Below are 27792 nucleotides of genomic sequence, written 5' to 3' on the forward strand. Positions count from 1 at the left end.
GGAAGATCCATTGGTGGATCCTTAGCGAATGAGTTAGCATGACCCTTGGAAACGTCACACATGTTCCCCTCGGGGAACACTTGCACTGACCCCGCAACAAGGACAAAAAGAGGGCAATACACCATATAAAAAAAATTACCGGAAGATACACTAAGCCTGCAGCAGCATAAGAGCTGCAGAAAGGGCTCCTCAACTCATATAAAACAATCTTTCACAAGCATTCGCTATCAAAGCACGGGCGTACCAACTCGTTGGTCTTGGAATGCAGAAAAAACAACACCCACTCAAGAACACTTCTTGTATTTTGACATTTTTATTTCATATCAAGAAAAATTTGCATCGCATACAACGTAGAGAACTTAGAGCGCTTGTTTTCACTGTATTTTTATCTTTATAGAATCCTACTGCAAAACAAAGTATTATAACATCTAGCGATCTCTGGACGCATACACTTCAAGTGGTACATAACATATTGCACGAGGCAAATACATTGAATGAAGCTAGTCTTAAAACCTAAGTTAAAGTTAGGGACCATCACTTTCCCCAATTGTGAATGACGTCGAGATTCAGAGTGAAACCCTATCTGATCTTAAGCCAAATTTAATCGTAGCAGCGTGACCTCAAGCTCCAACAGAAATAAAGGTGGGGTTTTCTGATCAAACATGAGGGAAAGGAACAGAGCTCACAGCTGCACCGAGCAGATGGAGGTAGGCGCCGTAGAATATCTGCGGCAACACGGTCAGAACCTTGTCCTCGAAATGCTGCCTGAACTTCTTCTTGCGTTTGTCGTTCAGGCTGAGTGCCTTGTCGTTCTTGACTTTCACGTGAATCTTGTCCACCAAGAAGGTGTGAACATTGCCCTGCTTGCCGCGCTCGGCGACGGCTTCGAACTCTCCCGTAGTGTCGATGACGCTAGCGCGGACCCAAATGTTTTTATCCGAGGCCACAATGTTGTCACCCCGCGTCTGAAAAGTCAAACAGTTTGCATCAATTTATCAGCAAACTATAGTTGCAGTTGCTGGCAGGCTGAGATCGGTAGATCATACCTTTCAAATCACCTGCCTCCAGCACTAAGATCCAAGATCACCGGATCTTGGAAAAAGTAGTGCCAAGCTCTCTGTATGTTCGCCATTTTAGTTCATGGAATGAGCAGTGTTTCCTTGGCCTCTCGAATCTTTGTGAGCCGATCCGAATTCCCCTTGACAGGTTGCTTTATCGAGACATTACTTAACTTCCGAGTTTTTGTTATGCAGACCCCGGCAAAACAAGCGCACGTCCCGCACCTCCACGAGATGCGGCGTCAGTGCTTGGCGACATCGAAAAATAATTTTATTGTCTTGGAATATGCAAGATAAATACTATTGTAACAGATCTGTGAAGATAAGCATTATTAATCAGTGTATTGCTCGCAAGCAACCAAGAGGTTTTTATTAGCGAGGAACGGTTTGAGTACGATTGTGCTCCATGGCAATCTTGGCACCTCTGGTTCAAAATGGCTCTTTCGAAGCTTCGAAGATTTCAAAGGGCCGAAATGACGATTGCCATGGCAACTGAAACCGATCAGCCGATCAGCTTGCGGGGTTTGGTCGTCTGTATGTTAGTATCTGCTAGTATCTAGCAGGCAGGGAAGGCAATGGCGCTACTTTCCCCAGTATCCAGTTACTTTAGCCAGCACGGGCCCGTTGCCTTCTGTCGCGCCGATGCCGAAGCAGTATCGAAGGCAGGAAGGCTGGAGGCGGAACAACTGACAAGTGATGAACCTGCCTTTCTCATCCTGGCAGTGACTATAAACCATTTTAATAATTCCTTTCTGTGCCGCCATTTTTATCCGCTGGGCTGTGGAGTTTGTTCTGAGGGCGCGCAGCACCTTTTTTCTAGAGAATATCAAACGCCCCCGTATCTGTCCACAGCTCCCTGATTCAGCATTTTTCGCCTGGGTTACAAGTGCTGAAAATGTGCATAGTGGGAAAGACTAGTAAGTGTGTTTCGTGCATCCTTATACGGCCGGAAGTTAGCCAGCCCCAATGGGCGTCGGGTGTCTCAGTTGTAGGTAAGAAATTCGCCAGTGCAGTAAAACCGCTAGCCTGGGGTTTCTAACGTGCCTCCCTGCCTGCTAGCCAGACACAAACCGATAAAAACATAGAGACGACCATACTTCGCAAGGTGGTTGGCTGATCCGTTCTCAGTTGCTATTGAAATCGCCATTTTGCTCCGTTCAAATCTTCGAAGCTTCGACAGGGTGGTTCCGAACTAGTCGTGCCAAGATCGCTATGGAGCATCATCGTACTGAAAGCGTTCCTCGCCAATATGAGCGTCTGTGACGCTGAGTATGCATTTTACTTATCAGATCATGCTTCTTTTCACAGATCTCTTACTATGGTATTGTTATTATTGCCTATTTAAAGAGAGGAAATTTATGTTTGAACGCTGCCAGACACTGGCCTCGTATGTTGTGGCGATGCAAAGATATGCGCTTGTTTCGCCGGTGTGCAGACAACAAAATATCGATATTCAAAAAACTCCTTTAAAAAGCTACCCGTCACCAGCGAATTCAGAGTGACTCATCACAAATGTAGAGGGCAAGGAGAGACTGCTCATTCCATGACCCAAAATGATGAGCATGCGAGGAGCTTGGCGTTACTTTCCCACGATCCAGTGATATTAGTGCCAACATAACCCCCCCCCCCCCCCCTTTCTGGTAAACCTCACCCTTATATTAAGCAAATCGGCGCTTATTCATTTTCATTGCTCTCCCACGCTCGCGTATTCCGGCTCCTGGGAGTAATTATGAAATTTTGGCGCGATCTCGACTATCCGGTGACACATCCTAACAAATCGATCCGAGCTCATGAACAGATTACTTCAAATTCACTTAATTAAAACACAAAAGACAGACAAACGACCACTTTATTTCAAAAGGAGTGGTCGTCTACCCATTTCTTTCGCGTTTCTTTTCTTTCAACTGAAGTAAAAGCTGGCTCACAAAGACTACAGAAAGAATAATGTGCTTAAGACAAAGAGACGATGGACCCCACTTCTTGCAACTCGCAAAAACACCGACGCAGTTAATCTCCTCGCAGAGTATTTTTGAACCCACCCCTGCCCAGAAGGAAGAAAAAGGAAGCGATATAGTAATACAGGATAAACGGGGACAAAAAAACAATGTTATCCTTTGTGTTACTCTTTCTGTCGTCTTCATCCAAGAAAAACAACACGCTCCCAAGTTTATATTCTGGCTCACACATTTGCGTTTTACTGTGTCCAAAAGCACTGACAATTCTCTTGACCGCTTTACGACAAGGGGACACACAGCAGATCAGCGAAACAGACTGGAACACTGGCGCTATCACTCAGGTAGCCCTGGAACTTCGTATAACTAAACTCATGGCTTTGCAGTATTTGCGAAATCAAATACGCGCAATATCTAGGGAAATGGTCTCTTAAAACATTGTTAAGAAGAATTTTAAGCCCGTGATTAACAAATATTATGTAAAAAATAAAAAAAAATAAACGAAAATTATAAGTGTTTCCCGATAGAATGTGCCAGTCAGGTTCTCACCTAAAGTTCCTTAGTGCGTTTCTGTTTGCAAGTAGCATCAGATGCGCCACTGCACGAGGCGCATGCTTCGTGTAGTCCTTGCAAGCAAATGGTGGCGATCCACTAAACAGAGCGGCCCTTGGAAGCAAATGGAGGTCTCGTTCGTGGCAAGCGTCTCGCACATACACAACACTGCTTGACGGTATACTTGTAAAAAACGCGAAACCTGAATTTTATCAAAGGGCTTTACATTCGTCATAAGCGGTCACGAGAAATCACAACGCACTCCGCCAAAATCAAACGCAAAGGTGCGAACCAACTTTAAGACACACCCTAAACCTAAGTCTGCAGCGATAGGGCGACAGACGCTTTGGTTCAAACTAGGCAAGGGAACGTTTTTTTCGATGCTTACGTGCGTGTCGAAGGTAGCGTTGATTCCGGTGAAGTTGAGGGTGCACCTGATGGACGTCTTGCCTTCCCTGAGCACAGGCGGCATGCAGTCTCCCACACGCTTCACCTCAGTGTTGAAGCCCCGGATTTCACCTCGGGACACGTTCACTTGTAGTTCCCGGTTCGTCAGGATGTTGGTTCCGGCCACCTGTTTTCGCAACGAGAGACGCCACCCGTATTATATTACTTCCACTCACTCAAATAACAGAATTATTTTCGTCTTCTTTTAGCCTTGGAAGCTTTAAAAAAGCCGATGTATAACCTTACTTTTCATTCTTTGACCAGAGTCTGGGTATGTCGGCCCTAAATAGCCCAATAAATGCAAGAGTTGAGCCAGGGTAACACTGCTTATACATCATACAAAAGACAGTCTGCATACAAATTCGAACCCGAGTCACCGCGAGATCCGTGCTTCGAATGCTGCGTGGCAATAAGTTCAAGGACAAAAACTTGGCACGCGGCATTCGAACCATGAAAAATGCGGTGACTAGTACGTTTGTAGACTGCAGAGGCTCCGGAAGTCTTTCTTTGGAGGGGGGGGCTCGACATCTCCGAAATCCTCAAGGTTAGGTTGGTTCCAGGTTGACATTAATTGCCATATTTGAATGACAACATATTAAATCAGCGCGTTCGCATATTCACGCACATGTCCATGGAAAAGCAAAGTAAAACAATGGTTCAGTAAAATAACAGTAAGAAGCTTGCACTGACAACTCATACAATGATTGGATAACCACTTAAATCACGAAAGTAATCCCTGGAGAAGGTGAACAAGAGGGACAAAGGACAAACATAAATCTCCAAAACACAGCTAGGTTACTTTCGTCATTCTTGTCCAGCTCGCTTGCACCTTTGCATTTAATTGCATTATAATAAAAACACTTAAATCAGCCGCCTCATGTGTTCCTTATTCTTTTATTTCCTATACCAACTTTTACATATCAACCGCAGCTGTGCCTATGGCGAATTGGCTATGTTTGAAAAGGAAGACGTTCCTTCATTTAGGGATTCTCGGGGAACCATGATGTAGACAAACGCAGACGTAGACAAACTAATGTTAAAAGTTTTAGACAAAACCCCGAGACTCGCGGGAACAAAAGGACAACACAACACGAAGTCTCAAATACAGCAAGTTGGACCATCGAATTCTCAACTGGAGGCAGAGATTGCATACATCGGTATGTGCCTCAGGATCAAGTACATCGACCGTGATCGCTTCGGACTCCTGGCGTCAATGCAAGTTGGGGGGAATCAAAAAAGGAAGGTGCTGAAGGAAAAGAGCTGCGTTCGAGACTTCGTGTTGTGTTGTCCTTTTTTGCCCGCGAGTCTCGGGGTTTTGTCTAAAATGTTAAACTTTCAACAGCTTGCTCGCGCCCTAACTTTTTGTTTGTTTAAAGTAACTGGAATACAATGTCAAAGGTATCATTGCACAGTCATATTCATTTAGGTTAACTACGCTTTTGGGGAGAGAACCCATTGCGACTGTAAAACGTTAAGGAAGAACACATAACGAAGGGTCAGAACATAACTATCTCGTAAACGCGGTTGTGTCCTGTTCCTGCTCTAATAATATAAACCTTAAATAATGACGTATCTTACGAAAACGATCGTACTTAGTTTACTTGAGCTGTGGTACAGGTAATTAGAATTAACCTTTCCAAGGAAAAAATACGCTGACACGTTTCGGTATACATTCTACATACATGTTCCGTTCATTCAATAGAGTGGATACGTATGCGGTCTAAAAAAATGTTTCATTAAAAATATGATGATGCCAGATTAAACCACGTCAAACAGAAGAAAAGGATCAACGCGAACAAGTATACATGAACATTTCGCGGAAAGTTACCCCAGGCATCCCGCCACATATAGAGATATGATTCAGCACTGTCAGAAAAAAAACAAAAAAACGTAATGAGCAGAAGGTGACACAAGAGCTCCGTTTGTGTGCGAATCAATTATATACACAAAACGCAACACAAAATAAACAAGCCAAAAATCATAAATGACAAGTTTCAACAAGGGTGCGTTGCCTCGTATAAAGCCAGATACGTAGTCCTTGCGTGCATCTCGTACCGAGTACGAATCAACCACACAATTATAAACTTTATCACGCGTGTATATTGAATAGTTGTTAACAAATATATGCGAGGCAACAAACCAACATTAAACACATTCAGGTTTAGGAAAGAGGCAAAAATATACACTGGCAGAGAATGCAGAGCGTCGGTCCACGACCGCTCGGTCTGCTGCGCGCGCTTGAGCGAGATCGAGGGGCCGCGGTCGGTGCGTCAAATTATAAACACGAAACTTCCCGTTTCGAACACGTTTTCGAAATAAGAAAAGAAACTATCCAACTAACATGGGTCAAACGTAGCTAAGCGCTCGGCTGTTTTGGCGATAAATGCAATCAGGACATTGTTAAGGCACAGCTTTCCAGTTCTTTGTCGGTGGGCATGCAGAAGAAGGAGATGCGTGAGGCGGGTCTGTGTCATGCGACTCCGTAGGTAAGTTTTTACTCGTCTCAATGCACTGAAAGAACGCTCCCCTGATGCCGCCGATGCTGGCACCGTTAGTAAAAGCTGCACAAGCCTGACAACTGCATGGTCCAAGAGATTCAGAACAGTTCGAGACTGGCTTCAGTGCTTCCGTGACATCATCGACTACGGTGACCTCTATGCCAGAAAGAACCGTTGCGAGGAGTAAAAGCTGTGCATTTAGCCTATCTAAATCAAAGTCGCTGCCATCGACGCCGAGCGCTCCTTTTAACTCCTTCGCATTGAATCGCTGTCCACGTGCACCGCTGACAAGCGTGCATTAGAGCTTTACCAGCAGCTCCATGCCAGCTCCACGTCAGTGCAAACTATGTATAAACTTTCTTTTTTTTTTTTTTTTGCACATTTAGATTAGTTAGGGACACCCACCTAGACAAACTTACCAAAGACACACGTTTGTTTGGGGGGGGGGGGGGGGGGGGGGCACTCCTATTATATATCTCAGAAAGAGAAAGCTGCAACAGCTTGTCAAAGCAGCGCTCATAAGTTGTTCACCGAGGTAAGCCGGCAGTCTAAACCTGAAGAACGAAATCGGTTTTCCATCCAAGTCGGTTTTGAACGGTCGCCATCACGTGTGGCCGTCTCTTCCTTAGTTATTTTATTCTCTTTTATCACTATCTTCTCAGCGCAGGTATCATCTAGGCTTTCCCGTCTAATCAGAACAGCCGAGCTACCGCCGAACAAAGGATAAACAAAGACACTGAAAACACTGTATGACAGCAGGAACCACACGACTAAAAAACAAAACCAGACCTAGAAAAACAGAGCCTAAATAAAACTCTGCGAGCTATTAGCGATGAGACGTTTCAGAGTCTCCCTCAGAACCTTTTTGCCTACTCGTCATGACTCATGACTCACCTAGAAACTGTGTGCGCTGTTATCAACGCAATTTCTAGAGTTTTATTCGCGTGATCTTAACCTTCCGTGAGCGAAATCATTGTATCCTTGCGTGATGCGCAAACTTAGGTAACTTCGGGTAATCAGTAAGCTGCAAGAACAGCGACGCTTTTGGCCGCGCAGATCGACAATATCTTAGCCTGGCTGAACCGGTTGCATCCACCTAGTGCTTTCAGGTTCCACGATACATGAATAGCATCGATCACGCATCTTAAAGCTAAGGGCACTAAGTGATACTGTCAATATTGTCGGCTTTTAACAGCCTTTTCTTATACTTTAGTTTGAAAAAGGGAGTCGAGATAAGGATAGGAAAGTACAGTGCTCCTCTCCAGCCTTAATGACGTCACTTGATTTCCCAGTTATTGAGATATTGCCGCTTGCTAAGAGATAAATAGGAAAACGGACCAGCTTGAATGCCTCCCCTGGATAGGGTAGTCACCGAGAAGTCAAAGTGTCACTAGGGAGGGCTATCTCTTGGCGACGTTAGGGTTGGGGGAGGCTGTACCAGCCAGTCTCTTTCCTACGAAGTTTCCATTCATACTCGAAAACCCAAACTCCTTTGGCTTTCGTTCTTGCGGAAATCCCCCTTTATGGTTGTGTTTCGTGACGCCTTCACAGTTTAGGAGCCTCCGCGTTCATTTTCTTGCAGAAGAGAAGGTTCATCCAATCACAGCGAACAACGAAGGAATTCTAGCTAACAACGAAGATCGGAATAGACGCCTTGCATTGACGTAATACTGTATACCTGCAAACAGGAGTCCTTCGCATATGGCAGCGTGACGTTGGGTGCGCAAACGTATCATGATTTCAAACACTCGTTGAGGCAAGTGACAACATAGCTTCCACTGCATTAATAGGGTGCTTGGTACCAAAGTACGACGGTAAAGAACGTCGTACGTCACGGGCAAGGCTATAAACAATTAGATATAAGAAATCCAAACCACAATAGGACAATCATGCAAGGAAAACGTCATACTCAGTGTCGCGGCGTACAAGGCATTGTGAAGTTTAATCTTATTCCAATCTTGATAATTCGCTAGAATTGTTCAGTTGTTCGTGGTGATTTTCTATGTAACCATCATCATCATAATACGTTTATTTGAGACCTGCCTTCTGGTCGGTGAACCCCCGCTTTTTGTGAAAATAAACGCTCCGTTTTTTTTTTTGTTTTCTTTTATGCTTATCATTTTATTTCAAATCCTTTCTTGTAAGTTGTGTTGAAACATGTACCGCTTGGAGAGAATATTAATAAAAAAATCGTCTCCTGGCAAAAAAATAAAAAATAAGTTGCAGCGCGACGTGTGCAGCACTTTTGAATCCGACGGTTGCAATGAGAGAGTGGGTCATCCCAACCATTTAACTACTTAATTATTTTCGCCTCAAACGCATTTTCCTAATCGGATGTTAAACTGAGGTTATAGAGGCGAAAAACAAATACCAGAAAATCATGAACTCGCATCGCCACTGCCCAGTGGCACGCACACAGATTTTTTTATCAACGCAGCGACGACTGGTGATAGCGCTAGACTTGGATAGTCACTGTAAAGGCCGATAATCATATACTCGTGGGCCACCATTTTTAACTACTTACATCCTCGTGGGCGCATCGGGTCCTCGTGTGCGCATCGGGTCGGTTTAAAACGCTTTATAGAGTCTAAGATTTTGGCATTGCGCAGCGGCTAAGCGCGGCTGAAAGATATCATTTCCATGCATCCACCGAAAAAAGCATCCACCAAAAAAGGACACGACAGAGCAAAAACGATGGATGCGTGTTCTGTGAGATTTACAAAGTGCATCACAATGATCTCGCGAAATAATAGCATCTCATTTACGCAAACACAGAGCCCAGGGCCAACTACCAAATTCCTCTTTCCTGTCGGCTTTTCTCAATATTTCTCCTGAGTTTTGTAAACATGTGTCGCCTCATACCTCACCACCCTGCGGGCACGACGCCGCATGAGCGCAAAGCTTTCGCCATCGAAGGCGCCTTGTCAAAATTGGGAGCTCGTAGACTTTCGCCTCGTCTAAGCACTCCCGAATCCCCACTCAAGCTCACCAGCCCCAGCCCCCCCCCCCCTCCCCCCCCCCCCCCCCCCCCCGCCGCCGCGGTAGTACCGTCTGCCTGTTTTGTCCGCGGGCCAGAAGCACCATGCATCTTCTGGGCTTCTTGCTTCCACACGGGGGAAGCAGACAAACGCGCGCCGACGTCGTCTTGTCGGAATCCATTCATTTCGCTGTCCCCTCTTTGCTCGCTCTAAACTGGTTGTCAATCAGGCTCATGAGTCCTGCCTGTCATTTGCTTCTGGTTTTGACTTTTCAAGCAAGTCTCTCCGTCGCCCCGGTGCTTTTTGTGCTTGGCGGATATTGCCGCGCGCAAGGCTGAGAAAGCAACGCTCGGTCACGGTCCTCCAGAAAGTTCCCGTTTATTCATGTACCACACGTAACTTCTATCATTTATCCCTGCTTTTGTTTTCTAGAAAGTGCGTGTACAGTCTCGCCCCAGCGCTCGATTCTGCTGACACGCCGACTTCGACGCCCGCGACGCTCTGCTTTCTTCTGTTTCCTTCTTTATTTTTGGCACAAGTTCGCCACATTAAACGTTTATTTATTTCTGTTTATTTCTCGTTTATTGGTCACGAATCACCACCCGTGACATTCTGGTGGAGGTGCGGGGTAACGCATGCCCCTGCCGCGTACCCCTCCGAGGTCCCGCAGTACAAGTCCGGACCCAGCCTCCCGAGGACCCGACGAAGACCAGATCGAGACCCGGTCAAGTCGCCGCATCCGAGGTCTACCCCCGGAACACGAACTTCTGCCGCCCAGGACCAAGCAGCCAACAAAGCCGACGATGGCCAACCAGTCGCCGACGCCCGCCGCTCCTGCCATCGTCTACCTGCCCGCCGCTCCCCGTATGCCGACACCCTTCCACGGCGAGATCCACGAGGATGTCGAAGACTGGATCAAGCACTACGAGCGTGTGGCGCGCCACAACGGATGGACCGCGGAGCAGTGCCTCCAGAACCTCTACTTTTCGCTGGAGGGTACTGCGAGGCATTGGTTCGAGAATCACGAGGCTTCGCTTACGTCGTGGGACATCTGTGTGGCCGAGTTGCAGCGGACGTTCGCCACCCTACACCGACGGGAGAAGGCAGAAGATCTCCTCCGAATTCGAACGCAGGGCCCCGACGAAAGCGTCACAAGCTTCGTAGAAGATGTCCTCCGCCTGAGCGCCCGTGCCGACCCACGAGCCACAGACGACAAGAAGCTGCGGGTCCTCATGCGCGGGGTGAGAGACGACATCTTTGGAGGCCTTGTGCGCAACCCGCCGGGCACCGTCGAAGCCTTCGTCACCGAGGCGACTAACATCGAGCGCGCCCTCCAAGCGCGCGCTTCCCACTACCAGCGACATCCAAGTGCAAGTGTCGCTGCAACCGCGCTGCTTGGCGGCGAGAACGCTCCTGGTACGGACATCCGCGAAATTATCCGGGAGGTCGTCCGGGAGGAACTCCGCCAGTTGCTGCCAGCTGCAAGTCGTTCAGCGACACTCTCCATTGCCGAGGCTGTGCGCGAAGAAGTGCGTCGGGCGCTCCAACCAGAGGTTCCCGTCACCACGGTGGCACCGGAGGAACCGATGTTGAGCTACGCCGCAATGGCCCGACGACCGCCGCAAGCCCCCCGTCAAGCCACGTCGCCACCCCGAAGAGACGCCCCAACGCCGCATTACCCCCGACGACAGGAAGATCAAGCGCACGTTCACCCAGACCGACCTGCGCCGAGGAAGACAGACGTCTGGAGGACGGCCGACCGACGCCCGCTGTGTTACCACTGCGGGGAAGCTGACCATGTGTACCGCCGATGCCCATACCGACGACTCGGGCTGCGCGGATTCCACCCAAGCGACCCGCGTCCCAGGTATGGTGAACGCCCTCGGGAGATCGACGAGTACTTGCGACGACCCCAGTCCCCCGAGCCTGCGTCCCGCCGAGAGTTCCGATCGCCTTCACCACGACGTCCAGCTTCGCCGATGCACCGACCCCGACGTGAAAGCCTGTCGCCCCTTGCTCCACGCCGGGGAAACTAGGCGCGGCAACCCCTGGAGGTGGAGTTGCCGAAGACGACCGACGCCAAGATCCTCCACGAACGTCGGAGGGCCCCCACTCGAACGCTACCGGAGACCGAAACGACGCTCCTGAAACGGTGTCCAACAACCTAAACGTCATCATCGACGGCCACGACGCATCGGCACTCGTGGATACCGGAGCAGACTACTCAGTTTTGAGTGGGAGGCTCTCCCGCCGCCTTCGAAAAGTCACGACGCCGTGGGATGGACCTCAAATACGAACCGCCGGTGGGCACCTCATCACACCAATCGGGCGATGCACCGCTCGCGTCGAGATCCACGGTGAGACGTGCCCTGTAAAGTTCGTCGTTCTGCAAGACTGTTCGAGGGACGTTATCCTCGGAATGGACTTCCTCTGCGAGTATGGCGCCGTCATCGACCTCGGAGCAAACCGGTTGACGCTGCGAAAGCCTGTTTCACCACCGGAGGAACCCAAAGCGACGTCATCTGCGGTCCGAGTCCTCGCCAGCCACGTTAACTTACCGCCGCGGTCGAGTGTTTTCGTACCCGTCGGGATCACCGAAGATTTCTGCGGCGAAGTTCTGCTCGAAGGAAGCCTCCAGTTGCTTCTGGGAAGAGGAATAGGCGTCGCAAGAGGAGTTGCTGAACTTCAGGATGGCCGCACTGTGGTCCTCGTCACGAACTTCCGAAACGAAGCGCAACACCTCACAAAAGGGGCAGCCGTGGGCCAGGTCGAGGAACTCCAAAACTCCGCCGCTGTCGCCGCCATTACTGACGAATTCTCGCCACCTCAGCAAGACAGTGCGTCGCCAGCGCAGCTCGACATTGACCCTAAACTCCCGGGCCCGAAACGACGACAGTTGATTAACCTTCTCGCCGAATACCGCGACTCCTTTGCCACGTCGTCGAAGGTGCGCCAAACCACCGTTGCGAAGCACCGCATCGTTACCGAGGACGACGCGCGCCCTGTGCATCGATCGCCATACAGAGTCTCCGTTAAGGAAAGGCAGGCGATCCAGGAGCAAGTTCAAGAAATGCTGAACGACGACATAATTCAACCTTCAAGCAGTCCTTGGGCCTCTCCAGTCGTACTGGTTAAGAAGAAAGACGGGACGCTTAGGTTCTGTGTAGACTACCGGCAGCTGAACACGGTGACGAAGAAAGACGTCTACCCACTCCCCCGCATCGACGACACTCTAGACCGGCTGCGCCACTCTCGATATTTCTCATCGATGGACCTGAAGAGCGGCTACTGGCAGATCGAAGTCGACGAAAGGGACCGAGAAAAGACAGCCTTCGTCACGCCGGATGGACTGTACGAGTTCAAAGTGATGCCCTTCGGACTGTGCACGGCGCCAGCAACTTTCCAACGTGTCATGGACACCGTACTGGCAGGATTGAAGTGGCAGAGCTGTCTCGTCTACCTCGACGACGTCGTCGTGTTTTCCAGCGACTTCGACGAGCACTTGCGACGACTCCGAGCAGTTCTCCAAGCCATACGGACCGCCGGACTCACCCTGAAGCCGTCAAAGTGTCGGTTCGCTTATGACGAACTGAAGTTCCTCGGCCACGTGGTTAGTAACGAAGGTGTCCGCCCAGACCCCGAGAAGACTCGTGCCGTCGCAGCATTTCCAGCGCCAAGAGACAAGAAGGCCGTCCGAAGGTTCCTTGGGCTATGTGCCTACTATCGGCGCTTCGTTCGAGATTTCGCAAGAATTTCCGCACCGCTCACACACCTCACGAAGGACGCCGAGAAGTTCGAATGGGCCGATGAACAGCAGCAGGCATTCGACGAGCTGAAGCGACGACTGCAGACTCCTCCTGTTCTTGGACATTTCGACCAGGATGCGGAAACCGAGATTCACACGGACGCAAGTAACGCAGGGCTTGGCGCGGTTTTGGTTCAAGTACAAGAAGGCACCGAGCGAGTCATCGCCTACGCAAGTCGGACATTGACCAAGGCGGAGAGAAATTACTCCACGACTGAAAAAGAATGCCTTGCGGTCGTCTGGGCAATCACGAAGTTTCGTCCGTACTTATACGGGAGCCCGTTCCGGGTAGTCACGGACCACCACTCGCTCTGCTGGCTTGCGAACCTCAAGGACCCGTCAGGACGCCTCGCGCGGTGGAGTCTCCGACTACAAGAGTTCAACATGACCGTCGTCTACAAGTCAGGCCGCAAGCACAGCGACGCCGACTGCTTGTCCAGAGCTCCCGTCGCAACACCTTCCGGCAGCAGCGACGACGATGACGACGAGTGTTTTCTGGGCGCAGTGAACATCGACGACATGGCCCGGCGTCAACGAGACGATCCTGAGCTGCGCGCACTAATAGAGCACCTGGAAGGGCGCGGGAGTGCCGTGCCACGTGTTTTTTCACGAGCGCTGCCGACCTTCGCCATTAGACAAGGTGTACTCTACAAAGAGAACTTGGGGAACAACAACTCGCCATGGCTGCTGGTAATCCCGACCGACCTTCGGGAGGAGATCTTTCAAGCCTGCCACGACGACCCGACGTCCGGACACCTTGGTTACAGCCGGACCCTGGCACGTATTCGTGAAAAGTATTACTGGCCCAAGCTCCCCAAAACCGTCCACCTGTACACGCGATCATGTCATGAATGCCAGCGACGAAAGAAACCTCCGACGAGGCCGGCCGGACTCATGCAGTCAATTCCTCCGCCAACAGCACCCTTCCAGCAGATCGGAATGGATCTACTTGGCCCTTTTCCGCCGTCGACGTCGGGAAATCGCTGGATCATCGTCGCCACAGATTATCTCACGCGGTATGCCGAAACGAAAGCCCTTCCTTCCGGAACTGCTGTGGAAGTGGCCAAGTTTTTCATTGAATCCATCGTCCTCCGGCACGGCGCTCCCGAAGTCCTGATCTCAGACCGTGGATCATCATTCATGGCCCAGCTGACGCAAGAAGTCCTTCGTCTCAGCCACACCAGCCATCGCCGCACCACGGCGTACCACCCGCAGACCAACGGGCTAACGGAGAGACTCAACAAGACCATCGCCGACATGATCTCCATGTACGTCGACGTGGAGCACAAGACATGGGACGAGGTGCTGCCGTACGTCACATTTGCCTACAACACGGCCGTACAAGAGACCACCGGAATGACACCCTTTCAGCTGGTGCATGGGCGCAAGGTAACGACAATGCTGGACGCTATGTTACCCCACGAAGTGGCTGTCGACGCAAGTGACGACGCCCAGGTGGTTGCCCAAAGGGCAGAAGAAGTCCGTCAGCTCGCCAGACTTCGGATTCAGGCTCAACAACGTGTCGACACTGGCCGCTACAACCTTCGTCGTCGGGACGTCCACTTCCAGCCCGGAGACAGGGTGTGGGTGTGGACGCCGATTCGCCGCCGCGGTCTCAGCGAGAAGCTCCTGAAACGTTACTTTGGACCCTACAAAGTGCTTCGTCGACTCGGGGATCTGAACTACGAGGTGATGCCCGACGGAACACGAACATCGTCACGCCGCCCACCACGACCTGAGGTCGTCCACGTCGTGCGCCTGAAGCCGTACTACGCTCGATAGGACTGTGGACCTTTTGTGCTCCAAAAGACTCTTTAGTTCATCGTTCTTTTTTATTTTGATTTGTTTTACACTGCATCGGGGCGATGCACTTTTAAAGGGGGGAGTAATGCCGCGCGCAAGGCTAAGAAAGCAACGCTCGGTCACGGTCCTCCAGAAAGTTCCCGTTTATTCATGTACCACACGTAACTTCTATCATTTATCCCTGCTTTTGTTTTCTAGAAAGTGCGTGTTCAGTCTCGCCCCAGCGCTCGATTCTGCTGACACGCCGACTTCGACGCCCGCGACGCTCTGCTTTCTTCTGTTTCCTTCTTTATTTTTGGCACAAGTTCGCCACATTAAACGTTTATTTATTTCTGTTTATTTCTCGTTTATTGGTCACGAATCACCACCCGTGACAATATGAGGAGGGCGGTAGGTCAGCATGCATAGAAGGGTCATTTCATTTTCATTTAATTTATTTCGGTTCAGGAGAACGGAGGTACAACAGCTAGGCCGAAGGCCCATAACAGATAACCTGCAAACACACAAACTAAAAAAAAAAAAAAAAAAAGAGAGAGAAGGAAGGGGAGGGGGGGCTCGGCAGCTCGGTCCTGAGGGCAGGAGGGGCTCAAGCCCACCCTGCCCCCCCGCTTCCGGAGCCCCTGGTAGACTGTCTTTTCTGTGATGGCATGAGCAGTGTAACCCCTGATTTAGGCTTTGCTACCTGGTTTTTCTGCTATCACCTGGCTTCATTGGGTCTCAGTTTTCGAGGAAACGCCGAAATTAGGTTTCACTGCAAATCACTGCACTAAAATGAACTTTTTTTTTTCTTTTTTTTTGCTGTGGGTCATTTTGGCAATTATATGGCTAACCAGAAAAAAAGGCAAAGAAAATCCAAAGAAAATTACTTTGGCCCTATACTAACGCCTTGGAGCGAAATGCTACTAGGCCCCAGCATTGCAACCCTATAGGACTGCAATGCTGGGGCCAGGTTCGGCGTTTTTTCGGCGTGCTGTTTGGCTATAGGGCTTAGGAATTTAGGAGAGCCAACCGCTTCAATCTTCTCAACAAGTGAGAGAGCTGAAACCATGTTTCAACCAGGACCTATTTGAACAGGTCCTGGTCAATCTAAGTGGGTTCTGGTCGGGACCTAGAAAAACTGTCTGCGCGGTGGCACTGAGCGCGGCTTGTCAGTATGCTCAGTGCCACAGCGCGAACTGATTGTTTGGGTCTCAACAAGTTTTCAGCCTCGTCATTCGCCCAGCTTTCCTCCGCAGACTGCAGCGATTGGCTATCCTAGGTGCTTTGCTGGAAAGTATATGGGGTACCGATTTCTTAGAGTAAAAGTGGTCGATTAAACCTTCCGATTACTGAATTATTGCTTTCATCGAGATTCCTTTCAACAGTTAATCCGCTGGGGTGTGAGTTACAAACTTCGAGGAGAAAGTAAAAACATCCGCTTGAGTACTTGGTGCTCGTTTTGTCCATTTCGAGAAACACTACTGTTTTATTATTCCTCGGCGAAGTACTTTAACATGCGCTATATTATTTCGATCCGGAGTGATTATAAAGTTTAGACTCTAGACCATAATGCAAGAATAGTTCATTTTGTAGAGTTACTTTTCCGTGTTGTTATTGCTGCTGATGTTTTCTGGGCGGTACAGCGTCAAGTTTAAAATAAGGCAGTATACTGCGTCATTTATGGAATAGCAAGGAACAGTATAAACAAAATGTGTATCTTGACACTTTTTATATTACCACTGAAAGTCAACAGAACGAATTATTTGATTGGTTAATCGGTCAAATGGTAGCGATTATTAGGGTCAGAAATGGTTAATCGACGCCCAGCTCTATTGCCGCTACATCCTGGTAGCGAGGATGTCTCTTGTTCATAATTAACTTCAACGTTATTTGGCAACACACGTTAAATCTTGCTTACTTGATCCCCCTTGTGTTATACACTGCATGAAAGTGCCTTTGAGGATTAATAAACTGAACTGAAGATTCATTGGCGTGGTAATCCCAAAGGTAAAAAAAGACAAGTTGAATCACTAAATGAGTTTCTTGTATTCTTGTCAGAAAATACAGGATTTTCGCGAGCTCTATCCAGTCCTACTCAAAAGGCCGTACAAATAAGCCAACGATCAGGGTAAAACGAAACTTTCAACAACGATGTATCTAAGTAATGCATCTACCATACTCAACTTTCACGAGTATGAGGGTCAGCGGTGGATATAAGGGTTAAAGGAAAGCGGGGGATGCGACTGCCTTCCCCCCCCCCCCCCCCTCCCCAAGCTGCCTAAGGGCAACTCTTTTTTTTTATAAAAAAAAACCACATACACCAACTTTTTTCAGGGAAGAATGTTTGCTACTTTCTGTTGAAATGGCAAATATTATCGCAACAAAATATTTCTTAGCAACGCTTTGCCCGTCACGTCACATGTTTCTGCAAAACCTCCCCCCCCCCCCCCCTCCCCACCTCTCCCCTTACCCGCAGACTCCCCCCGACGCTGTTTCTGGCACAGGGCACTAGATGGAACAATAGGGAATTGTAGTAGACCGTTCCCGCAGCCCGCTAAGCACCCGGATAGCGCTGCGTAATCCGCCACAAGACCTTGAACTATGCAGAGAAGGCTGGCGGCGCGCATGCGCAGCTGCGGCGTTTTCTTCGGGGATAACGTAGCGAAGGAGAAAAACGATCTACTACAACTCCCTAATATCTCGACAGCTTCGAGACGAACACCCTAAAGCGGATCCAAGCAGATCCGAACGTGTGGGGAACCATCTAGGAGTATAGCAGCGGCAACCAGTCGGAAACCAACGCTCTCTCATCATCTTCCGGTGGATAGTCGATCACCTGCTATGCAGAGCTTCCGCGCATGTACGTTTCCCGTACCTTTTGTTTGTTGGTGCTTGTTTGTTTTTTTCTCTGTCGGAGCAAAAACAATGCCGACATCCCACACGTCCTCCACCGACATCCGCCAACCGGAGAGCTCGCTCGGCTCGATACTTCCAGTTAGGCCGCAGCAGCCACTAGGGACGGCGTGAACCTGCCCAAGTTCGAGTTCGACCAAGTTCGACTTTTTCAAACTTTCAGCCTGATATTCGACAGAGGTTTGACTGAGGTTTGGCTTTTGTGCGCATGCGTAAAAATTAAAAAAAGAAAAAAAACTTTACTTCATTTTGCGGAGAAAAAGTGCAATATTTGCTGAGTGTAGTGGCATCACTGGTTCGCATTACTATACTTCGTTTCAGCTTCCGTCCGAGCGCAGCCAAAGGCTGAGGGACGGTTCGCAACTTCGAGAAGAGCATTCCTACGCACCACAAAGTAGTGCGCAAAAGTAATATTTTTAAAATAACTGTTTTGTGCGTAAATATTGCACAATATTCGAGATGTGTACTGCAGAGAATGATTTGTGACGAAAGGAATTAAATATCTGAAGTTTATGTTTTTATTGGCATATGTAAATGCATGTGGTTTAGTGAAAACGCCTACATCCGCTGGCAACACGGCTGCAGCGCTCGGTTCTTCTGTGTCATTTCGTTCCCATAATGGCCGAATCATGTGCTTCGCTGCTTTCCTCACCGAGTCGCTTCAGAACGTCCTTTCGCAAAGGCACGTTTGGGCGTCAGGCCCGAGCGGTCGTGATGAATGTCTACTTTCAAATTCGGCAGGAGACTCCCGCCGCGTCGTACCTCGAATGCGTTGTAAACAAGAAAAGCGTCCGGGCCACTACAATTCAATGATTCGCGGCGAAATCAGGGCACACCTTTACCTACCGACCACATTGAACGCCGAGAAGATGGTGAAAAGGACTGCGCCTCGAGCCCTCGTATATCCAGACATTACAAGGAAACATCAATGGCCGGGTCATCGGGCACCTGGCAATGTGTACTTACACCTCGAAACTATGCCGAAATGCCAGACAGGTGGAAAGCTCGGACACAGACGGCAGCGGCAAGACTACGTACTGACATTCCCTGTGTTTAAATTTCAGAACGTGAAAGGACTCCTTTTAAACCTGCAGCAGACGATACCGTTGATACACCCGTAGCAAACGAAATACTCGGCGAACGCGGGCGGCGCGGACGACCAGCGGCGCAGCGGAGTGATACAAAAGTGCAGGCAAGATCGCGTGACCGATTGCCGGCGTGTGATTGGCTCCGGCCACACGTAGCTTTGGCTGCGCTCGGACGGAAGCTGAAACGAAGTATAACTAACGAAAGCATTAAAGGCGCATATTTCGCTTTTGAATGGTGTAAACATAAGTGACCATTTTATAAAATATAAAATAGACTGCTTTCTAAATTATTCGTTTTTCAAAATTCCAAGTATTCGTGTAGAAGCCGGGCAATACTGTCTGTTAGTCGAACTTTAGTAAAAGGTCGAAGCTTCGGCGAACCAGTCGACCCTTGAAGTTCGACGTCAAAATCGTGGCTCGACAAAGGTTCGCGACACCCCTAGCAGCCACACTGCTCCTGATACAAAAGGCACCGTGTTCGTTGCAGACGTGACGGCAGGGTTATCTGAGGAGACGCCTCATACATGTTCTAAGCTTACATCCTTCACACATGCCTGCAGACAGTTTTTTTATTCAAGATTAATGCGACAGCCCCGTCAAACAAGGAATAAACACGCCTCAAGCAGTTGCTTCAGATTGTCTCTTGCCCGATGTATTCACACTGAGACCGTGGCTCTAAGCGTACGCCAGAGAATCTGGTATCCTGACAGCATTCAGTGAGGGTTGCCACAGCACCGTTTCACAGCTCGAAGATGTGAAGGTTGGTTTGGACCTTTAGGTTTGACTGCGATCGACTGCGTTCCAACCATTAGAAACCAATTACGACTATGGAGGCTTTAAACAAGTGCTAGATTGGGCCACCATTGTCGATCTTCTCTTGTCTCACTGAGATGCAGAGCCACTGAAGCGGGCGTTGACGAGCCTCCACAAGGGACTGCTGGGGACAAGGACGCAGTAGCACCTGAAGTGGCAATAACCTGTCCTTCTGTGGTAATAATGAAGGAAGGCGAACGGAATAAAAGGAAACTGAAATTGAAGGTCGGTTATGGCGACGCCCATGCACAGCTGCCTCAAAGCGCCTATACTCGTTCACCCTTAAGCTGAGAGTAGAAGCTTTGCCTTCATCGCGAGGTTTCCGCCCTTGCTAACACAAGTGTGAAGGTGCAGGCACGCGCAACCAAAGCACCGCGGAAGCCAGCGAGTTCGCTCTTAAGGCGGAGTTTCTAGTCTAAGCTGGGCCTCTAAACTCGTCAAACACAAAGTTGGGGCCGAATTTGGCGGACCGCACCGATTTGCTTATCACGACGATGACTTCGGGTTTTTTTTTTTCACCGACACCTAATTGGCGTGCCCCGCGAACTTTCTGCTACAACTTTGTGTTTGACGAGTTTAGGGCCCCTGAAGGGTGAACGGAGTATAGTTAACACACAGGCACTCTGGCGCCGTCTGGCAGAGCCTACCAGTTAGTTTGGCAACCCCGGCCGCCAGAAGCGAGGAGCACGTTGGGTGGGGCCCAGAGGGGCGCGATTATAAACACGTTCGTTAGATGGAATGCTGCTCATCTGAGTCTCATTATTTGGCGTTACATGGTGTCAGAACAATCCTGTCGACTGCCCCAGCACCGACAGAAGCGACTACGCCCGCGATGGAAGGATTCCAGCCTCCAGAGGGACCCTCAATGGCTGAGAACCTCGCACAGAACTAGAAAAAATTCCGTCAACAGGCGGAGCTCTTCCTGGAAGCCACGGAACCAAAGAAACCACGCTCGGCGAAACAGAAGGCCGCAATACTCCTACACGTCGCAGGACCAGACGCCCTGGAAGTGTTTAATACTTTCCAGTGCACCGACGATGAACGCCTAGATTACGACGTCCTCCTCCAGAAATTCGAAAGCTACTCCACGCCACGCTGCAACGAGACATACGAGCGCTACATCTTACGATCTAGGATGCAAAAAGAATGTGAGCCTTTCGAGAACTACTTTCGGGACCTGCAACTGAAAGTTCAGTCGTGCAACTTTGCCAGCCTCGCCGACTCTATGATGTGCGACCAAGTCGTGTATGGCACCGTCGACAAAATAGTACGGGAGCGCATGCTTCGGGAAGAAGGCTTAACTCTGTAGAAAGCAGTCCAGTTCTGCCAGACGGCGGAACTAACGGAAGCGCAAAAAAAAAGGCCTGGGAAGCGCCGAAACACCTTCTTGAGCCAGTTGCGACGCAACCGAAAGAAGCTGAAGCCAAAAAATGCAGTAGGTGCAATCGGCAGCACGAGCCGAGACGCTGCCCCACGTGTAGACAAGTCTGCTCGAAGTGTAAGGAGAAAAATCACTGGGCCGCGTGGTGCAGGGCGCAGTACCACACTCTTAGAAAAGGGTATGGATAGTCCTCCCTTAGGGGAGGAACGGTCTTGTAGCCTATGTTCCTTTAGAAAGGTAGAAACTTTCGTCCCTGAAGCAGGGGAGCAACTAGTTCCTCCATCGCCTGCATCTCATTATAGCGGCCCTGAATCGAGAAAATCGAGCTCAATAAGGCTTAACGAGGAAGCTACGTCTCTTTTACGGGACGAAAGGAGCAGGGAATAAAAGCGTAACACGAGCTTTACGCGAGCTGTGTTTATTTCCGAAGCCAGATTCCCCCACATGTACAGAAACTTGCGCTTCGAAAGCAGTTACTCAGTCGTCTCGTCGAAAGCACTGCGATGTTAAACGGAGACAACCGATACCCAGTTGCTGCTATGTTACTGACACGCACAAATACAGAACCACGTTGAACGCCGGTTGCACTCGGCATCGGAAAACAGGACCGAACTCAGCACGGAAGGCACCCAGGCAGCCGGCAGCAAAACCTGCCTGTCTTGGACGCAGTTCCTGCGATTTCCATAACGTCGAAAACGTCGACACAGTTCCACGTGGTTTCGCTACTGTAGTTCCGTGCCGCGTGAGCCCCGCAATCCGGAGACGGCCATCTTACCCAGTGTACGTGGCGCTGCTGGCACTGCTCCGGAACTTCGCTGTTTCTAGCGGCTTCGTTTGCTCATTTGATAAAATTAGTGATAAAAAAATCAATGCAACCGAAATGTTCTGCACGTTTAGGAAGACGGAATTACAGGCGGCCTTCGCTGCCGCTAAAGCTCAATCAACTCAACAGCTATTTATTAAACAACGTGCGCGACGCGCTCGAAAAACTAAACCGAAAGAAGATGAGTCGGAAAGGCGAAAGCTTTCTCCGGTCTGCCTGGAGAAGGAGAAAAACGTTTCGTTCCTCCCCTTTTCTCGTGACCGCTTGGGGGCGCGTCAGTAGAAGGGAGGAAGACGCGCCGTTGCTACTTTTTTCCTCCATTTTTTTCTTAGAGTGCACGGACAGGCCGATCAGAAAGCAACAGACGGAATTACGTGCGACCATGACGGCTTTGCCGTGCTGGAGGTGCAGGCGGTCACGGGAGACAAGGCCGACCGGCTGGTGCACGGAAGCGTCAGTCGCTAACCAAACGGTGGCACTCAAGGTGGGTACCGGAGCGCAGGTGAACATCTTGCCGCACTGTGTGTTCAAAAGGCTTAACAAAGCGGGACCGACACAACCGAGCGGGGCCATCTTAAGAAGCTATAGCGGCGACCAGATCGGGCACTTAGGAACTGTGTCTTCCTGTAGAAGTCAAAGCTAAAACGGCAACGATTGAATTCTACGTAGTAAAGAAAGCTCGGCAGGCACTTTTGAGCCTTCAGGCAAGTGAAACCTTTAGGCTCGTGAGCCGTGTGGGCAACGCCACTGAAACCTCGGACCTGGGACAAAAGGTTCTTTCGGACTGGCCTCAGCTTTTCAAAGGCCTCGGCTGTATAAACAAGCCATACAAGATGGTCCTCAAGGGCGATTCCCAACCTGTGATCAAGCCGGCACGTAGAGTACCACCTATGCTGAAGGAACCACTCAAGCGGGAGTTGGGCAGAACGGAAGCTGCCGGGATTGTTGCCAGAATGAATGAGCCAAGTGACTGGGTAAGCCCACAGGTCATTGTCCGCAAGAAGGACGGCAAGATCAGAGTCTGCATAGACCCGAGGCATATAAATGAGTGCCTTAAGACAGAGCACTACCAGATGCCCAAACGAGAGCACATTGAGGCAGACCTAAAAAATGCAACAGTCTTTTCAAGGCTGGATGCCACCTCGGGTTTTCACGAAATCCTCCTCGATGATGAAACCTCAAAGATTTGCACATTAAGAAAACCCTCTGGACGCTATCGTTACAAGCGGCTGCCATTCGGTCTTGCAGCGGCCCCTGAGGTTTCCCAAAAAAAAATTTCGCAGGTTTTTGAAGACTTGCATGGTGTCAAAGTGTACATCGATGACATCATCATTTGGGGAGCTACCGAAACTGAGCATGAGGCACGACTCTAGGCAGCTCTACAGGCTGCCCTTCGGGCAGGACTCACCCTGAACGTGGAGAAATGCAGATTTGGGGTGAGGGAGGTGGTTTTTCTCGGAGACAGGATTAGCGCACTGGGCATTCAGCCCGATCAGAACTTGGTGAACAGCATAGTAAATATGCCAGTCCCCAAAAATGCAAAGGACGTTCAGCGCATGTTTGGTGTTTTCACCTATTTCAGCAAGTACCTGCCTCGGTTCTCTGATCGAACCACCTTTCTGCGGAACTTACTCAAGAAGGACTCGGTATTTGAGTGGACCCCCAACCACAACATTGAGTGGCTCAACCTCAAGACTTCGTTGACCACAGCACCCGTCCTTGCATTCTGCAATGAGGCACTGGAGAGAGACAAAAGTGCCTACAGATGCGTCCAGCTGTGGCCTGGGCGCAGCTCTCCTCCAGCGTCATGACGCAGAGTGGAGGCCGGTGGCTTATGTATGAGTCAAGAGTGCTCACAGAATGCGAATCGCGATACTCTCAAATCGAGAAGGCACTGGGCAACACGTTTGGCTGTGAGCGGTTTCATGATTTCATATATGGACGGCCCATAATCTTGGAGAATGATCATCAACCCCTTATCGCCATCTCAAAAAAAAAGATGTCGGTGACATGCCCCCTCGCCTCCAACGTTTTTTTCTCAGATTATTGAGGTATGACTACAAGTTGCCATTCGTTCCGGGAGAGCAGCTAGCACTTGCAGACGCATTATCACGTGCACAGGCTCCAAGGGACACACAACCGGTACGTGAGGAACATGACGCCGACGTTCATGCAGTCGCAACACTGTCGGACGTGGTGAGCAATACCACAATGACCAAGCTTAGCTGCAACAGCCGAGGACACTGTTTTGGCAGAGGTAATCAGCTGCATTCAGGAACACCGGCCACTGCCTCAGTCATGCCCTTACAGGCCGTGCGCCGAAGAAATGTCAGTCGTTCAGGGAGTGCTTGTTAAGGGACTTAAGGTAGTTATTCCAAAGAGTCTCAGAAGGGAGATCAGAAAGGAGATGCTTACAAGGTTGCATGACGGTCATTTGGGAACCAACAAATGCAAATCAAAAGCGCGTCTTTTAATGTTCTGGCCTGGAATGCCCTCGGACATTGTACAAATGTCAACAACTGTTCAACATGCAAGCATTATGCGTACCAGCAACCAGCTGAACCACTGTCGATGAGAGCAGTGCCGCTTCGCCCATGGGTGCGCGTTAGTGTGGACTTGTTTCGGTATGGTTGACACACATACCTTGTTGCTTTTGATGCGTTCTCTAACTTTCCGGAAGTCGAGCAGCTCACGGACACCACGATGGATGCAGTGGTCCAAGTATTATCAGTAGTCTTCGCAAGGCATGAACTACCGAAGGAGGTGAGCACCGACAATGGGCCCCAGTTAAGTTCTAATGAATTTAAGAAGTTCGCATTCAGATATGACTTTCAGCATGTGACTTCAAGCCCACACTTCCCGCGCTCGAACGGGCTAGCAGAGAAAGGCGTACAGATCGTCAAAAGGATAATGAAAAAGTCCACTCATGCACTCGAAGACTACAAACAAGACCTTCTGGATTACAGGTCTGCACCGCTGGAAGACGGCCGATCTCCAAGTGGACCCTTAACGGGGAGAACAATCAGATCGCGACTACCCGACTTCACAGAACAGGCCCCAAAACCAGTGCACAAGCGTCAACAGAGCAGCGGTGGGGTAGACCACTTCAGCCATTACATTCGGGAAGAGTGGTCCGTCTCAGGAGAGAGAACTCCTGGCCAACGACAGCCAAAGTCCAAGAGTGGGTTGCGCCTAGATCATATCAGGTCATCACTAAGAGTGGCAGAGTGCTACGAATGAACAGAAGGCACCTCCTTCCTACCCCTGAGGACTTCAGCACAGAAGAGGAAAGGGATGATCCAGACCAGGAAGAGGTCCCTCTCTACACATCCTCATTCCCAAACGAACCTACTGGAATGGACCCAGCATCTCCACCTTCAGTGCGAGTGACTGCGCCGCCATTGAACTCTGCTAGAGGGACATTACAGCGCAGTCGGGCTCCTCCTCGGAAGCTGACATATGACGAAGATTTTCGGCAAAACCCGTGACATTTGTTTCAGCCTTACCCTAAGATAAGGGGGGTGTAACGGCAGAGCCTGCCAGTTAGTCTGGCAACCCCGGCCGCCAGCAACGAGGAGCACGTTGGGACGGGCCCAGAGGGGCGCCATTTTAAACACGTTCGTTAGATGGAATGCTGCTCGTCTGAGTCTCTCATCATTTGGCATTACACCGGCTACGAAGTGGCCCTGGAACGCGTCCGATCTGCGCACTATAACTAGACCGAAGTTTTTGCAATGTGTTCGAGATCAAATCAATGTCTTATGCTTGAGAAGTGATCGCTAACATTGACCGAATTATTTTAGACCTACGGTGGAAGAATAATGCGTAAAATATACGCGGATCGATAATTTTCCAGGCCTACCCGATAGATGGCGTCACCGGTTTTAATGCAGGCGATCATACTTGAACGTAAATGTGTGAACCAGTCTTGTGTGTTTGTAAAAGTTTCTTTTTTTTCTTTTCTTTTTTTTTTTTTTGGGGGGGGGGAATCGTTAAAAAAATGGGTATTTGCATATAGAACCAGAACGTGTAGGTGTCGTAAGTGACCGCAGAGAAATAAAAAAAAACTTGGGAATAAAATGTAACCACCAGGACACTCGCTTTTGCCTCCGTTGCACCAACATGTGACGAGAGACTTTAAATTTGACAGCCGCGAACTGGCGCATTAGTATTTTAGTTTTTATCAAAGCAGTAAATTAACTAAGTAAACGTTATTCAAGTTATCCTAAGGAGCTGCAATTTCACTAATTTGGAATATTTTACACAGTAAGATAAACTATACCTTAGTTAATTTTTTTAGTAACTGTAGTATCAAAATTTCTTTCCGATATTAATTACAGATATATGCACAAATCAAACTTGATTTAGTTTTAGTATTTAGCGCAACGTGCTGTCGCCGCCTCAAACTCTGCCACGAACGGAGTGCCAAATCAACTGGGAACTGCGCCAATATCTTGCGCACCGAAAACTGAGCCGTTGATTAGCAATCGCAGCATACGTCAGCGTCGTGCGATATTTTTGAGTAATTTGAACTTAAGAGACTACTAAAGGGGTCTTTGAAATCGCATCTTGATTTATGGCGCACACTCAGTTTACACGCACTAAGATTTTAGAAGACTAAAACTAAAATCACCGCCAGTTTTCTTTCTTAATAAAAACGCTACCAGACATTTCGACTCGTCCCTTCGTCTCACGTATGCACCTCAGAAAACAGGCATAACGCATTGCTTGGTTGAGCTTTTATTACCAAAGAATGTCGCCCGTGATTGTAGTTCGGGGTTTTTTTTAGTCCGCCGAGTGCGCGTAGATGTCTTATCCGCCGTAAAATGCGGTCTCAAAGCACCCTGGTTACTTTTTGTTCACAAATCTAACTTCACGCATAAGAATGTAACTGTATTTTTCACTGAATTACACTCCTCCTCACTGTGTGCCTAGGTTAACTATCTTTGAAGAGTGATTTGAATTGTACAACTACGTTCTGTACGTTCACTGCGCTATCGCGATAGGGATAAAACTAAATATATTGATGCACTGTCACCTTTGCGGTTTCTGTGCCCTAAAGTTTACCCCCCCCCCCCCCCCCCCCGCTTCGTCACGCTAGCGGTGAGCTTTTGATGACTGCTTAATTGCTTTGTAAAATACTTGCCCGTAATTAGCAGATTTCCGACTGTGGCTCTAGAAGTAATCAGATCTAGTTGTCAAAAGTTCGGGAAAATATGCAACTACTTACACACGGCTTATACACAGCACGACACTGTTAGAGCGAACAAGCAATTGACAATCTGTCTGTGTGTGTTTATGTTGTTGTTGTTTGCTTGTTCTTTTTAATCAAAGGACTATCATTAAATCTACCAGTGTGGTGAGAAGTACACCTTTCAGGGTGTAACCTAAAGCCGGGGTCAGGCAGCTAATGCATCATACAAAAGACAGTCTGCAGATGATGTATGAGGCGCGTTTCTTCCTTGTACGGACGGCCTTGTCACATTGGTGAGACAGAAACTATCTGCAGACATGTTCAAAGCACAAATTCGTATAAATCAAACCCGCTTAATTCGAATATGCTTGCGGCGTGTCGCCAAGAAAGCCCGCGTCATTCGAATATGCTTGCGGAGGGACCGCACGCAAACCCGCTTAATTCGAATATGCTTGCGGCGTGTCCCCAAGAAAGCCCGCGTTATTCGAATATGCTTGCGGAGTGACCG

The 27792-nt window shown here is 49.2% G+C and overlaps 1 protein-coding gene across 1 annotated transcript in view; it reads right to left on the minus strand.

The window, feature by feature from the left end:
* Positions 1–294: 294 nt before the first annotated feature.
* LOC8023444 overlaps positions 295–27792 on the minus strand; it is a 37874-nt gene continuing 10376 nt past the window's right edge. The window contains exons 4-5 of the mRNA XM_029994630.4: positions 3951–4136; positions 295–965 (exon numbers count right to left, since the gene is read on the minus strand). Of these exons, the coding sequence (XP_029850490.2) occupies positions 657–965; positions 3951–4136 (495 nt within the window). The 3' untranslated portion in view covers positions 295–656. The remainder of the gene's footprint in view (positions 966–3950; positions 4137–27792) is intronic.

The sequence above is a fragment of the Ixodes scapularis genome, unplaced genomic scaffold, assembly GCF_016920785.2.
Source record: "Ixodes scapularis isolate PalLabHiFi unplaced genomic scaffold, ASM1692078v2 PGA_scaffold11__112_contigs__length_91849675, whole genome shotgun sequence".
Taxonomy (NCBI): domain Eukaryota; kingdom Metazoa; phylum Arthropoda; class Arachnida; order Ixodida; family Ixodidae; genus Ixodes; species Ixodes scapularis.